Source organism: Heptranchias perlo, chromosome 34 (assembly GCF_035084215.1).
Source record: "Heptranchias perlo isolate sHepPer1 chromosome 34, sHepPer1.hap1, whole genome shotgun sequence".
NCBI classification, from domain to species: Eukaryota; Metazoa; Chordata; class Chondrichthyes; order Hexanchiformes; family Hexanchidae; genus Heptranchias; species Heptranchias perlo.
The window spans coordinates 813,945-830,993 of NC_090358.1; the positions used below are offsets into that span (position 1 = coordinate 813,945).

General features: G+C 38.9%; 1 protein-coding gene across 2 annotated transcripts in view; it reads left to right on the forward strand.

Annotated features, from left to right (window-relative positions):
* The window catches only part of trpm7 (transient receptor potential cation channel, subfamily M, member 7), a 146,499-nt gene that overhangs the window by 67,143 nt on the left and 62,307 nt on the right, over window positions 1-17,049 (forward strand). For both annotated transcript variants that reach the window (XM_067971209.1, XM_067971210.1), the window contains 11 exons: window positions 2,862-3,060; window positions 4,208-4,421; window positions 6,677-6,801; window positions 6,907-7,078; window positions 7,884-8,058; window positions 8,993-9,116; window positions 11,910-11,982; window positions 13,759-13,859; window positions 14,198-14,332; window positions 14,825-14,878; window positions 16,047-16,187. In XM_067971209.1, coding sequence (XP_067827310.1) covers window positions 2,862-3,060; window positions 4,208-4,421; window positions 6,677-6,801; window positions 6,907-7,078; window positions 7,884-8,058; window positions 8,993-9,116; window positions 11,910-11,982; window positions 13,759-13,859; window positions 14,198-14,332; window positions 14,825-14,878; window positions 16,047-16,187 — 1,513 coding nt within the window. The remainder of the gene's footprint in view (window positions 1-2,861; window positions 3,061-4,207; window positions 4,422-6,676; window positions 6,802-6,906; window positions 7,079-7,883; window positions 8,059-8,992; window positions 9,117-11,909; window positions 11,983-13,758; window positions 13,860-14,197; window positions 14,333-14,824; window positions 14,879-16,046; window positions 16,188-17,049) is intronic.

Here is a 17,049-nt window from a genome sequence, read left to right on the forward strand (position 1 = left end):
TTAGTGATTAATCCTGCAACATTTTAGAAAATGTAACCCTAATTTTAAAGGATAAAATTCACCGTTTATGGGGCTGTGTAATTGAATAAGTCGAGTTTCTTAAATAAAATGCCACAAAGACCAGAACGCTGGACGGAGGATTAAATTTGTGAGTAAATTAGAATTGGCACATGTGACCCCTAGAATGTTGACCTGTCTTGTATCTTAAATATATTTTTAAAATTCTTTATAAGCTAATTTCACAGATAAATATTATGTATTGTCGTTTTCCTTATTTACCATATTAATATCTATATGCTGTAGAGTAAGAAAACACTTAAACCAATATGCTTTAATGCAGTGATGGTGGTGCTGATTCCACCACCACCTGCAGTACAGCACCCTAGTGGTATATAGCTGCACTTTGAATCATAGAAAGGTTACAGCACGGAAGGAGGCCATTCGGCCCATCGAGTCTGAGCCGGCACTATGCATGAGCAATCCAGCTAGTTCCACTTCGGAAGGATAAAGTCTAATTGTGCTGTTTAAAGTTTTTCACAATCAAGTGAACATGTGAAAATTTCACTCCCCGTCTGCTGGTTTTTTGAAATGTTGATGACAGTGTTGATGCATTATAATATCTTGTAATAAACTTCACTGCCAGTATATTCTTGAGAATTTAAAAGCTACTGATTTGTTAGAATGTGCATTTATCCAAAGTGAGTGACTGCTGCTTCATGCTGGAGTGTTCTGCTGAGTGTGTCACTATGGTATGATTAAACAACAAGGTCCCAAGTATCTTTGTATGATGTGTGTGTTCTGTACTGGCACTTGCAAAAGCCAAGTATTTGCTGTAGTTTCTGTTTAATGCTGTACTTGGTAAAGTGACCCCTCTTCACCCCACCGAAATTGTAATTAAATGGAACGGCACCTTGCCTTCAGGCAAGCCATTAGCACTTTACAACTGGAAGAGTACAGGTTTAATAACCTGTTTAGCACAATTCAATTCCAGCAAATAACCCATAATGTAGTATTTGGCAAATGTATGCTGCTTCAGGTTCTGGCAGTTAGCCAAATGGCAAGACTGCAGGAACGTTCAGTTCACATGAACAAAGTATCAGCAAGATTCCAAATCAAACTTGCTGCTTAGCACACAGCTGTTGATTACTTTCAGAGCAATGATAGAATCAATAGAAATTATAGCATAGAAGAATGCCAATGAAGCTTATTGCTTCTGTACTGGTGCTAGCTCTCCAATTGGAGCTATCTATTCTAATTCCATTTCCCTGCATTTTCCCTGTATCTTTTTATATTTTTCCTTTTTCAAATACTTTTTCCCTTTTAGATGACAGTCTCTGCCTCAATAGCCAAGAATTTCCATGTACTAATAACCCTTGGTGGAAAAAAATCATTTTAACTTACCCCTTATAGTGATTCTAGTTCAGAGTCTATGCCCTCTTGTTACTGATTCTTCAGCCAGTGGAAATAATTCTTTTTTCTCAAGATATTTCATAATTTTGAAAATCTCTTCGATCTCCCCTTAACCTTCTCTGCTCCACTGAAAGATATCCTAACTTTTTGAACCTTTTTTTATATAACCACAACCCCTCATTCCAGTGAATTTTTACTATACGTTTTCTATGACTCTAATGTCATGTAATGGCACGCTCAAAACTCTGTCGCACTTCAGCTGTGTCCTAAACAACGTCTTCAGTGTCTATACCACAATCTTATTCATATTTTGTGGCCTTTTGTCTCTCTACTCCCACCTATTTAAAGATTTATATATGTGCGCTCCTCGATTTCACTATCGTTCCTGTCTGTTTAAAAAATATTACCATTAATGCTATACTTTCACTGTTCTTTGCCCAAGATGTATTACCTCACATTACACTGCATTGAACTGCACCTGCCATCTGTCTGCCCATTGACCTGTCTATGATGATCTGAATTCTTCCTCACAGTTTGTCCTGCACTCTAATTTGGTATCAGCAAACCTTGCTATCATTTTATTTTTGCCCATATCAAAATCATGTTTTTGTGGCCAAAATACTTACTGTTCTCAGATGCATATTCTTCAAGATAATTTTGTAATTTGAGCAAATGAGTGTGGCTGAAATTTAAAACCCTTGACATCAGTGAAACTGTGCCATTGGGAGTGGGTGGTGATGGTGAGCACACAGAGTTTGGTACATAGTCATGACTTAAACCGTTTATAGTTTTAATACAGGGTCCCTTACATGCCAGAATTTTGCAAAGTTTGTAACTAATAAATTAGGGATTGTAAACAATTTTACAACACCAAGTTATAGTCCAACGATTTTATTTTTAATCCCACAAGCTTTCGGGGGCTTTCCCCTTCCTCAGGCGGTGTGGAAAAGACAATTTCGAATCCTTTGCATTTTAAGATCACAGAACAAAGCCTGGTGATTACTGCCCGTTGCCAAGGCAATCACAGTGAGCAGACAGAAAGGTGTCATCTAAAAGGCCACTGAATAAATTAGGGCAGGACTGTATTGTCTCCAGTCTACCTGCTGGATTTTGTCTTTCCCCTTGATTAGATTACCTGCATTTAAAATCAAAGCTACATATGCTAGTACTCATAGGTGCAGGTGGAAAAGAACTGGAAATTGTAGATCAGTTTTAAGCTGTGATTTTCTGTAGGAGATAGTTGTTTCATAATGAAATTACAGTTGGTCATATTAAATATGATTAGCTGTTTAAAATGGACTTCATTTTCCACATTTTGGCCTTAAAACAAATACAAATTCTCTTTCTTTTTCCCCCCAGAACATTCTAATGCCATATTTGTGTTATTCCATGTACATACCTATATGCTGCACTTGCCAAGCCATGATTCCCAATCTGCTACCTCCTGACAGGTGTTGCTGTGGGCGTTTGGTCCGGCAGCATCTTGGCTTCACTGCGAGCCTGGCAATGAAATATTCCGACGTGAAACTGGGTGAGTCTGAAAACCTGGAGAAAGAAGAATGGTCGGTGGAGAAACACACTAACGAGAGTCCAACAGATGCTTATGGAGTTATTAACTTTCAGGGAGGGTCGCATTCTTACAGGGCTAAGGTTTGTAGAATTTGAGATCTGTTTCTTGCACACTTGTTAAAATGTCATGTCCTTCTGTACAAGAGTTAATTTTGGATGTATTAATGAACTACCTAATGTGGTTCCTGTAGTCTAAACGTTACTTTGAAACTAGACAGTACCTAGTACACATGTTCCTGAATTATTGGACGTGTAAAAATTATATTTTTTAATGCCCTGTAAAATGAAAGGCCACACAGCATTAATTAAATGTTCTATTGCCCAATCAAAGGGAGTTGGTTCTGACCCATGATATGATCACTTTTGATTAGCCAACTCAGAATGACATTAATAGATGCACCCTACTATACTGCTTCATTTTCTGCCCAGAGAAACACATTTACAAATCATTTTGTAATAAAAATTTCTAGAAAAAAGGTAGGAATTTTTCATAGAGTGCTGTGTTTTGTGACTATTTTAATTAAATTGCCCACTTTGGAGAGAAACAAACATGTTCGAATCTGAGTGCTTTGACTAGGAAAGTATTGTACAGGTTCATTTTTATGTTTTCAGGAAGAGAAGCAGAAAGTAATTGCGAGTTTGAAATGTTTTCTTTTCTGTAGTATGCACCAAACCTGATGTTGAGGCAATCTGAAATTCTGACCAAAAGTAATGGGATCTATTATATTATTTATTTTTTCTCTTCAAATTTCATTTTTATTTTCACACCCTCCAGTGCTACACGTATATCTTGGCTTAAGGTGTGGGTAGATGCCATGGAGACCGTTGCAAGTGTAACTCTGTTACCAGCTGCTGGGAGGTGCCTGACAGTGACCTAAGGCAACTCACCTGGTTTTGTTTCCCTGAATCCCTCTTGTTGGGAAAGTGCTCCATCTCTGCAGATGACCTTCCCCCATGACAGTCTGAAAGAAAAAGTCTTGCATTTATATAGTGCCTCATCACATTTCTCAAAGGGCTTCACATACAATGAATTACTTTGAAATGCAGTGACTGGCATGTAGGTTAAGGCTGGCCATGTGAGAAGGTAGGGAAACCGATGTGCGAATCCTTTTTGCATCCAAGGTGTGTGGAGGGAAAGTTGGTTTGTTTAAATTTGTGATATGAATGGAAATGATTTTCTCCATTTGGAACTAACTTATCTATATCCTTTTGTGTTGAAATGGTGTAGTATGCGCGACTATCCTATGACACGAAACCCGAAGCTGTTTTAAGACTTATGCTGAAAGAGTGGCAGATGGAGCTGCCTAAACTAGTCATCTCTGTACATGGAGGAATGCAGAACTTTGAACTTCACCCACGCATTAAGCAGGTTGTTGGAAAAGGCTTAATCAAAGCAGCAGTGACCACTGGAGCCTGGATTCTAACTGGAGGAGTGAATGCAGGTAATGTAAAGAGTGTTGACCAAGTGGTCAAATCCTGACTAACCCATTGACCAGCAATGACTTTCTGCCGAATTCTCTGCCTGTCCGATACCTGTCACTGATCCATGCATTTGAATAGAAGAGCACCTGAAAAGTGAGAGCATTATGATCTATTTGTAACATCACCAATAAAATTTGTGGTGCTTGTATTCTTAAATCATTTTTTAAGAGTACCACTAATCTTGATAATATAAAAAGCTGCGTTTGAACCCAGTAATTTAACTAATTGGAAATTTTTTAAAGATATATTTTAACTAACTTTTTCTCATCAGAATTGTCAAATTTGGATGTCCTAGATGAATGATTTATAATTACAAGCGATATACCTGATGTGTCCATTCTATTCAAACATATAAACATGGCTAAAAGTGGCACATGGGTTGCTGAGGGTGGTCAGGCAGTGTTAATGTGTTCACTCTCCAGTGAAAGAGAGCAAGAGAGGTGCTGGGAATAACCAGCAAAGTCTTCACACACAAGTCCATGATCCTCAGCCGGGAGAGCAGGAGATTGCAATGTCCTGCATGAGATTCCCACTGAACACGTTGAGAGCTGGTTCACTCTTGTTACGTTTTTTCTGTAACTAGAAACTAGGTGAACCAGATCAGCCTGGGACTAACTTAGGTTTTTTTTCTGTTGTACTGAGAGTCAACACTCAGTCTGTCCAATGTACCCACCTCTGGTATAGTAAGAATAGGAACTCCCTTCCAAGATTTCTGGATGTGTAGCTTCATTCTACCACTGCATGGTGAAACATGCTGGGACATTGGAACAGATTTGTTACTTCAGTTGCATGATGCCAAAAATAATCCAATGTATTAACATAGCGAAACAACATATCCCCGAGTGTGTTTCTTCACCGGTAATGCTCATCATTTTTATGTTGCCATCTCACCTGAAAATGTTGATTGTTTGCTAAAGCATAGTTCTACATGCTGGACTCACTCTCCAATAGTTTGTTCAAGGGGCCATTATTCATTGAGCTTTAACGGCATTCAACCTTGGGAAAGTTCACTAGATTGATTCCTGGGATGAGAGGGTTGCCCTATGAGGAGAGATTGAGTAGAATGGGCTTATATTCTCTGGAGTTTAGAAGACTGAGAGGTGATCTCATTGAAACATATAAAATTCTGAGGGGGCTTGACAGGGTAGGTGCTGAGAGGGTGTTTCCCCTGGCTGGAGAGTCTAGAACTTGGGGTCATAGTCTCAAGATAAGGGGTCGGCCGTTTAGGACCGAGATGAGGAAAAAATTTTTCACTCAGAGGATTGTGAAACTTTGTTCTCTACCCCAGAGGGCTGTTGATGTTCTGTCATTAAGTATATTCAAGACTGAGATCGATAGATTTTTGGTCATTAAGGGAATCAAGGGTTATGGGGATAGGGCGGGAATGTGGAGTTGAGGTAGACAATCAGCCATGATTTTATTGAATGGTGGAGCAGGCTTGAGGGGCCATATGGCCTGCTCCTTCCTGCTCTTGTTTCTTGTGTTCTTATGGGAGCATTACAACCAAGCCTAATCCAATCCTCAGCCATTGATCACATACACACTTGCAGCAGGGGTAATTAATGGTGATTAGAAACAAGAACTATGGTTTTCTCCTTCCTAATCTGAGGGACTGCGGCTAATTATAGCAGCTTTCCTGCATCGCGACTGAGTTTAGCTACAAGCACCACATGGGACGGAACCAGACTCTGGTCAGTGTTGAGACTCAGCCTCGTCGGATAAACTCACTAAGCCAGAGGAGGATCTTCATAACCTTTCCAGCTCACTCTTTACCCATTTCAAGGCTCTTATTTTTGGAGATTGGCAGTACTGGTAATTGTGTGTATTGTGGAGAGTGAAACTAGGAGGTCAGAAGTTACTGAGTCCCCCCCCCGCCCCCCAACCTTTCCAAAGAAGCCTGACTATCATAAGTTGCTACCCCTGAGGCATTTCAGCAAATGTTTAAACTATATGTTGATTCAGCCCTTTGGTGCTGCTGGACTCAGCAGTTTTGTTTGGTTGCTGCTTCATATGATGTCATGAAACACCTCAAATAAAAATTCAGAGCAAAAAAATTGAAGCTGATCAGTGTGAATAGGTTTTACGGTTGCTATCATCTTTAAGGATGAGTAAAGTGTCCTTTTGATTTTGATCTGTGTTTCATTGTGTAAGGGGATTGACCTCTCATTCTGCTATGGTTTAAACAGGGATGAAGATATTTGTTCTTCCTTACTAGGTGTTGTGAAACATGTTGGTGATGCACTGAAAGAACATATTTCACGCTCATCTCAGAAGATTTGCACAATTGGAGTTGCCCCTTGGGGTGTTATTGAAAATAGGAATGACCTTATTGGAAGAGATGTAAGAATATTACGTTTCATTTTGAGTTCTACATTGTTGAATTTTAAGTTTTTTTTTAAATACTGTTTTTTCAATTTAACCCAGTGACTCTCTCTTGATTTGCAGGTTATTGCCCCATACCAGACTTTGTTGAACCCTCTGAGTAAGCTGAATGTTCTAAACAGTTTGCATTCCCATTTCATTCTGGTGGATGATGGAACAGTTGGGAAATATGGTGCTGAAGTCAAGCTTCGGAGAGAACTAGAAAAACATATCAATCTTCAGAAGATTCACGCAAGTGAGTTCTACAGACGTTTCTAGGCCAAGGAATGGCAGATGCTGGATGATATATTTTGATAGTTGTTGTAGTTATAGATTAATATCCTGGAGGTTTGTTCAGTTGCCTTTTGTGTTGAGGAAGAAACTTAAGTTTGAAGTTCTTGGAATTCTTACCTATAGATTTATACCTCCTCCGAATTTTAAATATGGGAAGCGCCCTCAACTGTGCAGATTGTACATGATATGTTGGAAGGAACAGGTTCAATGGGTTGAGTGATCTCTCGTTCATGTGCTGACAGGCAGTTAAAAATTATACTATTTAAATAAAGTTGTTCAAGCTCAATTTCAGGGATTTTTATTACAGATGTATCAAGTAGCCTATTTGCTTCTATTTATGCAAATTCCATTGAGGTGATGTAAGCTATTTGCCCTTTGCTTCCACCCCAGCCCAAACAATCTATTCAATATCAAAATGGTACAAGTCTCGTGCTTTGTACATGTGCTGTCTTTTGCCCAGCAACATCCAACTGGTACTGACTTTTCCAGGCAGCTCCTGGATGCAGACTTTGAGAATTCTTAATGAAGTTATTCTTTGTACTTGTGGCCGACTTCATCAGGGCACCTACCCGATGTGAAGGGAAAACCTAAAATTATAGATCTGTGAGGGGGATTAATACCAGAAATGCAAAAAGATCAGAGATATTTACCCCTTTTGGCATCATATAATTAGTATTTTGTAGTGAAAATACTTTTATTTCCCCTTTCCCCTCTAAGTTTACAGTAAAAACAATGTTGCTTTGTTAATTTTTGCTTTGCTTTTACAGGAATTGGCCAAGGTGTACCAGTAGTTGCTTTAATATTTGAAGGTGGCCCTAATGTGATCCCCACTGTGCTGGAATACTTGCTCGAGAGCCCCCCAGTGCCTGTTGTGGTATGTGAAGGAACTGGTCGAGCTGCAGACCTACTGGCCTATGTGCACAAGCAGACTGAGGCAGAAGGGTAAGAAACTGATTTAACTTTCCTCCTCGAAGAAAAATAAACGCTTAGCTGTAATCTATGCCTAAGCAAAATTAGCACATTTGCTGTTGCATCAGACAATATGGAAAAATGAATGTAGTGTCCTTGCACATTAACTAGTCTTGAAGTGATTTGCCTATTTAAAGTATGGATCCCCTTCATAAAATGCCTCAAATTGTAAAACTGAAGCTTAGAAATTATTGTAATGCTTAACAGCTTCATAGAATGTTACAGCGCAAAAATAGGTCACTTGTCACAAGTCTGTGTTAGTATTTTTCTGTAGGTAGGCCACCTATTCTAGTCCCACTCTCCTGCGTGCTCTCCATACCCTTCAATACTCATTTCCAGGTGTCTATCTATTGCCCTTTCAAAAAAAAATTGATGTACTCTGCTTCAGTGACAGATTGTGGCAAATAATTCTGAATTCTAATGCTGTAAAGAATTTCTTTCTAAACTCCCCTTTTTTTGTGATTCTTAAATTTGTGCCCTCTTGTTAACATCTCACTGACCAGTAGAAAGAATCTATCACTATTTACCCTATTACAATCCTTCATAATCTTGAAAACCACTCTCAGGCCACTTCTAGTGAAAAAAGCCCAAATTGCTCAAGTTAAAAAGGGTATGAAGATATATTGACAGGAAGCAAAGGGAAATAGTAATGGATTTTATAAACATGTAAAGTAAAAGACTAGTGAGTTATAGACCAGCCAGACTAAGAGCATTTAACACAAGTGGAAGTGGAAATTTGCCATATAACCAAATGGGACAAGATTCCATTTTTCTCAATAGCAAGACTGACTTTTTGAAATTCTGTCTTGTGTAACTTTTTTGAAGAATTTTTGTTGGTTCAAAAACTGATTGAATGTGCTTAGCTGACTTCTATGGCTAATGGGATTTGTGTTTGGTTCCCCTCTAGAATACTTCCAGATGGGTTGGAATTGGAAATCCTCACAACAATCAAAAAGACTTTCAACTTCAGCCAAAGTGAGGCACACCATCTATTCCAGACTCTGTTGGAATGTATGAAGGCTAGAGAACTTGTAAGTTGTGTCACAAAAATGTGCTGTGATGGGCCGGATGGTTGAGAGTTACCTCACTGTATCTTTTATTTCTCACATCTGGGTTTGAATCCAACCCATACTAATAGGATGGAATATCTCCACTCTCTGATCCTAACTGGAATGAGTTTGAGTGAAAGCTCACTGTTTCATGCATATTTGGTGATTGTCTTACTCAAACCTTAAACATTTTAGGTGTTTGAGATGGGGAAAGCTGACACTGGTGGTGTAGGAGTGCTCAGGATACTTTGCTAGGGCAGAGTACATAGTAGCAAAGCAGAGTTTTGTGCTGGAAAAAATCATTGATACATCTAGCCTCCCCATCCAAATCACTCAGTGATTCTGAAATGACTAGACATGTATTTCCTTTCCTGTCCTTCCTTAAAATTTGCCTTAGCTATTTGTTCCACTGCCACCATTGGTAATTTGTTCCATAGTCTATCACCCTCTTATTTTTTTTAAAAAAACATAAATTTCCTATTTTTTTTGACACCCTTAACTTTAAACTGTGTCCACTAGTTCTCAAATCCTGCACTCCATCCTTCTCTAGAAAGCTAAGTTCTAGGATAAACAATCTTTGCTTATAACTCAGGAGTGAGCATCTTAGCCCTTTTCTGGACTTCCTCCAATAATTCTACATCCTTCCTGTACTATGGAGAGCAAAACTAAACACACTACTCCAGATGCAGCCATACCAAGGCCAGGCAGAACCTCAGCATAACCCAATGTAGCTTATCGATCACATCCCTAGTTATGCATCCCAACATTTTAACTGCTTTCTTCGCTGCTTGGGAACACTCAGTGGTTTTCATGATCTGTCCTCAAAACCCTCAGAGTTCTCTCCTGCTGTAATACCTCAAGCACATTGCCACTTAATATGCAATCCACATTCTCACTCACTCTTTCTGACGATTCTTGTGACTTTATACTTAATTATGTTGAACTCCATCTGCCACCAGTCAGCCCTTTGACTCCTGGCCTGTCCAGACTCCTTAGATTTATAGCACATTGGTTAGCATCATTAGTCACTGCACCCAATTTAGTGTGTCATGGAGCTACGCAGGAGGTCCAGAGAAACCTAGTAGTGTATAGTGATGTAGTAGAAACATCTATTCTGTGAAATGGGAGAGAAACGAGGCTATGTTTTCAAGGTCGCAGTGGAGTGTAAGAAAGAACTTGCAATTATATAGCACCTTTCGTTGCCAACGAAGTACTTTTGAAGTGTAGTTACTGTTGTAATGTAGCAAACGTGGCAGACAATTTGCGCACAGCAAGGTTCCACAAATTGCAATAAGATGTTGTTTGAGGGATAAATATTGGCCAGGACACTGGGAGAACTCCCCTACTCTTAGAAAAATGCCGTGGGATTTTTTAATGTACATCTGAGAAGACTGACAGGGCGTCAGCATTAACAGCTCATTTGAAAGACAGCACAGACTAGACAAATTCCCACAAAGGGGAAAGGAAGGACATCCAAAGCTAGAACTCCCTGCATGACTAAAGATATAGAGATTAAAGTGAAACAGTAAAAGGAGGCTTATGATAAATGTCAGGTTCATAATTCAATAGGGAGCAAAGCTAAATACAAAAAGTATAGAGGAGAACTGAGAAAGGAAATAAGAGGGACAAAGAGGGTGTATGAGAATAGATTAGTGGGTAACATAAAAGGGAACCCGAAAAAGTCTTTTATAAATATATAAATAGTAAAAGGGCAGTCAAAGGAAGGGCAGGGCAAATTAGGGACCAAAAAAGAGATGATCTTGTGGAGGCAGAGAGCATGGCTGAGATACTAAATTAATACTTTGCATCTGTCTTCACTAGAGAAGAGGATGCTGCCAATGTCACCTGACGAAGGGGATAATCTCCGAAAGCTTGTGATTTTAAAATAAAATTGTTGGACTATAACCTGATGTTGTAAGATTCCTTACAGTAAACGAGGAGGTAGTAGTGATATTGGATAGGATAAAAATAGATAAAGAGGAGGTACTTAAAAGGTTGGCAGCGCTCAAAGTAGAAAAGTCACCTGATCCAGATGGGATGCATCCTGGGTTGCTGAGGGAAGTAAGGATGGAAATTGCGGAGGCTCTGTCCACAATCTTCCAAACCTCCTTAGATATGGGAGCGGTGTCAGAGGACTGGAGGATTGCAAATGTTACACCCCTATTCAAAAAAAAGTGGAGAGGGATAAACCCAGCAATTACAGGCCAGTCAGCTTAACGTCAGTGGTGAGGAAACTTTGAGACAATAATCAGGACAAAATTAATTGGCATTTGGAAAATATGGTTTAATAAATGAAAGCTGGCACTTAAAGTTAAAGGTAAATCGTGTTTGACTATCTTGATTGAGTTCTTTGAAGTAATGGGGAGGGTTGATGAGGGTAGTGCATTTGATGTTATGTATATATTTGGACTTTCAAAAGCTGTTTGATAAAGTACCACATAATAGACTTGACAAAATTAAAGCCCATGGGATTAAAGGGGGCAGTGGCTGCATGGATACAACTTTGGCTGAGAGACAGAAAGCAGAGAGTAATGGTGAACGATTGTTTCTCAGACTGGAGGGAAGTGTGCAGTGGTGTCCCCCAGGTATCTTTGTTGGGACCATTGCTCTTTTTCATATATATTAATGACCTGGACTTGGGTATACAGGGCTATTTCAAAGTTTGCAGATGACGCCAAACTCAGTAATGTAGTAAACAGTGAGGAGGATAGTAACAGACTCCAGGAGTGAAGCACAAAGTCAGGATTTTAATCAAACTATTGTATATGATTTCAGATCACTGTATACCACATTGGGGCGGAGGAACATCAAGATATAGATGTGGCCATTCTAACTGCACTGCTAAAGGGTAAGTATTCCGGGCTTGAACAGCTTCCTTGGTAACCATTCTTCACCTCAATTTACTGTTCTGAAAGCTCAGTTTTGCTCTATCTCACATTGGTGAATCAATGTATTTATTGATGAAATAATTCCAGCAAGGGGATGTTTAAGTCTCAAGTTTGAGGTCTGTCTTTTGTTTAATTTTGGGTGCCTTGGTGGAACTGTTTGTTGGTTGAAGAACCATAGGTGGAAGGTGTGAGATGCTGAGTGGCTGTCCACTAATGCTTTTGGTCAGTGACTGCTACCAAAGTACTCATCTCTGTAGGTTCATGCTTTCTACCAGCAATATGAAAAAACTCTTTTATCTTTATTTCTGAATTAAAATGTATAGACAACACGAGTGAACCCTGGTACAGGAAAACATGACCATGTACGGATGTAATTAGATTGAGTTTGACATTTGGCTTAGTTTGGGCTGTAGAAACTGGGGTAATAGGATGAGGGAAGGGGGGTTTGTTGCTGAAGCATTTCCATATATACAGGCTAACCCTGATAGCTTTTTGTTCACAAGTTCTTGTGTTTGACCAGTTTCTCCCAGTATTTTTTAGGTGACACCCAGTATACTGTAAATTAAGAGTTTTTTTTAAAAAAAGTTCACTAGATATGGATGGGGAAGGTCATTCAATTTTCTCCATCCAAAAAAACCTTGTTTCTTTTTACCTCCCCCACCTGTCCCTATTCTCCATCACTGGAATCAATTATCCTGTAAATGATTCCAAGGTTTTTGCTTTGAACAGATTCCAGGTTGGATAATGAAAGTGTTGATCACTCTTGGTGTGAGGAAGAACTTTGCGATATGTCCTAAATTTGCCTTCTGCCAGTTTGAATTTGAGTTTAATGAGGTCTGGATTATGCACTTTGTCACTTGTATGAAAATAAATGGAAGGAAATAAATTCCAAAAACGGTGAGGGGGATGGAAGGAGTGGGCCGTGTGTGAGAACAAGATATTGTGGTAGTCATGAAATAAAGCAGGTTGTGCTGTACCCTTCAGTAAGAGCAATCGATGTATGAACATGAGATGGTTATAAACCACAGCGACGTTGAGCCATGTAGCTTGCAAACTTAGAATTCCACTGTGACGGAATTGTTTCTATTTTAATTCCACATTAACTTAAATTTTAAATAATGAATAAAGGCCAAAATAGGTTGTGTTTTGCAGTACAGCAGGGCAGAAGAGAGTTGTAGAGGTTTGAAGTTGGGTGATTTGGCCAGGAACCTGAATCCTATTTTCCTAGCTGCATTGTTGAGTACTACACTTCTGATTTTGGGAAGTCGCAGGAAAATCCAGGTCCCGAATGAGACCGGACAGGTGCATACACAGGAATAAGAGAAAATAACTTTGTGCAGCCAAAAGCTATCTATGTGATGGCTCAGAGCTAGAGTGGTGATATGAGTAAAAAGATCATTTTAACAGTTTGTGGTAGGAATGAAAGACTTAAGAATTGATCTTACTGGAGTTATTATTTTGTCTGGTGTGTAAGAAAGGCCGGCGGAGAATTCAAGATGAAACTAACCCTACGTTACTTTTTTCCCACTTCACCCTCTGGCCTTAGTGTGACTGCAGCAACAGTCAAAAGCTAACCAGCTTATGTAATTGTATCTGGAATGAGAAAGCTGTGAAGTAGTCCTGACTAGCTCTGGCATGTACAGCATGCAATAATATATTGTATCTTTTCCACACTCTGCTCCAAGTAGCATTGTTAGTTAATGTGTCTCACTGAAGCTATAATTCTTTAAATTCAGGTACCAATTCATCTGCGTTTGATCAGTTGATCTTGACTCTTGCCTGGGACAGAGTGGACATTGCCAAGAACCATGCGTTTGTTTATGGGCAGCAGTGGTTGGTATGTGAACATTGACATTCTCGGAAACTTTTAAGGATAAGGGCTACTTACAGCACAGGAGCAAAATTAATATTTCTTCAAGTTGATTGATTTATTACTTTATTTTATTTTTAAATGTATTTTCTCTGTCTCTTTGTAAAGATAACAAGGGCATTCTATAGATTATGACCTGTGAAATTCTAACCTCATAATTATATATTTTTTCCTCCTAAAGTTTAAAATTGCTGTCCCATTTAAAAACAATTGTAAACATTCAGCCTAACTCTGACGCTCTGGCATTAAGGCTATTCAGTGCAGCAAGCCAGACTTCCTTTGCTGATTTTTATTAAATGTTGCAGGTTGGATCATTGGAGCAAGCAATGTTGGATGCTCTTGTCATGGACCGAGTGGAATTTGTGAAACTTCTGATTGAGAATGGAGTTAGCATGCACAAGTTCCTCACAATCCCTAGGCTTGAAGAGCTGTATAACACAGTAAGTGTGAGGAATGGTTTATGTTTTGAAGTCCCAAGTGCAGCAATATTTATCTGACATGCTCAAAAGGAATGATTATGGAGAATAATATTGTGGGATTTCAGATTTTGTATAAATATTTGGCAAATTATTTGCAGAATCACAAACTGGTAATTTTACTACTGACCATACCAAATTAAGGGATTGTTTAAATTATTGGTTAATATTAAGTATATTTTGTTTGTTTTTTTTTGTAGCTGGACCTTGATCCATACTCTCCTAGTGTGAAGAAGATTAGGGCCACTTAGTACAAACTTATTATGGATGCACTTTTATAGTTTTCATACACAAGTGACCACACTTCAAAAGTAATTCATTGACTGTGAAGCACTTTACGGCATCCTGTAGACATGAAAGGCGTTATATAAATACTTGCTCTCCCTGCCCTTCCTTCCCTCCTTTTGGTGTTTAAAAATACTACATTCATTTTGTTTTTGTGCTCTTTCATTGCAGAAACAAGGACTAACTAATCCAACACTACTTCATCTAGTAAGAGATGTTAAACAGGTAATTTTTCTCCTGCTTATCTTCGAGCATGGTCACGCGCTGTGATCTCTGACCGACCTTTAAGGCAGTTTTTAAATATGTACATTGCGTAATTATCATAGATTGTTGCAAAGATCATTGTAAACCACAGTGAGTTCAAATTAGAATTTGTACTGAAACGGCCGTGTGAGGGGTCTTGCTGTTGAGGCAGAAGTTGAAAAAGGTTGAGTGCAGGAGCGTCCTGGTTTGTGTAGAGGTTATTGTTGAACACGTTGTACAATTTGTACAAGAGCATTTAAAAAGATATTTAGAGTAACTCTATTCCTCTATCTTTGTGAGTTGTCCATTGGTCACATTGGAGGAGTTGAACAATAATAGATACTTGGTAACATTGCAGAATTTTACTTGTCAGAGCAAAATGATTTCAGTGATCATATCTGTAACTGACAGTTCAGCTGTTATGGTGTCTGTCTTAGCAACTCCTTTAGTTTCCTTAATAGGCCCATCAGCATGCATCATTTAAACAAACATACTCCCATGCAAAATACAGGTAAAGTAAAATTACTATTAATAGCACATTAAAAATGTTGGAAAGACAACCGCGGCAAAGGTTTGATGAATATTTTAAAATAAATAAAAGGTTTATCTACTTCTACATCAGTTGATGGCAGTAAGGTGGTTGTTGGGTATAGCATAGTTCAGCATCTCTAACTTGCCTTAAACCAGTGGAATCTCATATCTTCCTCACTTCATGCGAATTTTGCACTGTAGATGCACTTTGACAGAGACCTGATTGAGAATGCCAAGACCACTTTCATCTAAAACCAATAATGGCTGCCTCTAAGGGAACTGGCTTTTGTTAGCTGAAATTATCCGATATTCTTCTGAATTGAAGCTATTCAAGATTGACTTTGGCTCCCTGAACTGCCTTAAAGAGGCTGTAAACGGTTGCTGCATTGGTTTGTTTTTTTAATTTCTTCCCATCTTAGGCATTTTAAACTGCTGCTGGGCTTTGTCAGGGAATCGTTATTTTACATAAAACTCATCCTTGCACCCTTAAGTCCAGTCCCCGTGGGATGCATAATAGGGACACGCTGGCCACAGCCCATTACTTCAATTTCACTGAGATGGAACTTCATTCCTGCTGAGGGAATAAATGATATTAAAATTACTTTTCTTTTCTCCTTAGGGGAACCTTCCTCCAGATTATAAAATTACTTTGATTGACGTGGGTCTCGTTATCGAATACCTTATGGGTGGAACTTATCGATGTACATATACAAGGAAGCGTTTCAGAATCATCTACAACAATCTCCATGGAAACAATAGGGTATCTTCTTTTTTCTAGACTCTCTCACTACAAGTATAAGAAATGTAGTTAGCTAAGCTACAAGGTTATGAAAGAGAAATGATGGATTGGGGTGAGAGGAGGGTGGTGTTGTCATTTAAAATTTAAAAAGCTTTAAGGACCCTTTTTAAAGCAAAATGTAAAGTTGGCGTGTTCTGTGCTGCAGCGTAGTAAGATACAAGTTATTGCCTCCGATTCCCCATGCAAAGTTTCTGCCCTCAGCCTTCGCATTGGGGCTGAAGTAATTAATGGAAACTGGTTCTCTACAGGGATAGAGGAGGGGAAGATTGCCAAGCAAGTTCCCCTCAGTTACTCCATGCATCTTCTACGGGTTAAAATACCTGTCTTAATATTAGCAAACAGTGGACACCCGGTCAAGGTGGTGTTGTACCACCATAGACTCGTGGCTTCTATTTCATTAAAGTTAGCAAATACTGGAATTTCACCTCCGTAGTGACCAGTATTAGGAGCTGTATCTCTTTAAGAAGTAAATCAGGACTTGGTTTAATGTAGTGTCCAGTCCTATGGATAGGCACCTAATAATTTACACTTTAGGTAAGACGGCAGTAATTTAAGTATGTTTAACATCAAAACAAAGCTCTATCAATAGATGCTTGTGTATGCAAAACAGAGAATCATAATATTTCACAGCACAGAGGGGGTCTGTTTAGTCACCTTTCATAGAGTTTATCCCCTTGGTCTCATTCCCTCCCCTTTCCCCATGCCCTTTTAATTATTTTTCAAATATTTATATATTTCCCTTTTAAATATCATGTATTATGCTTCCAGCATTGTTTCTGTTTAGGCATTTTATGTCCTAACAACCTTCTGTGTGCTTTTAAAA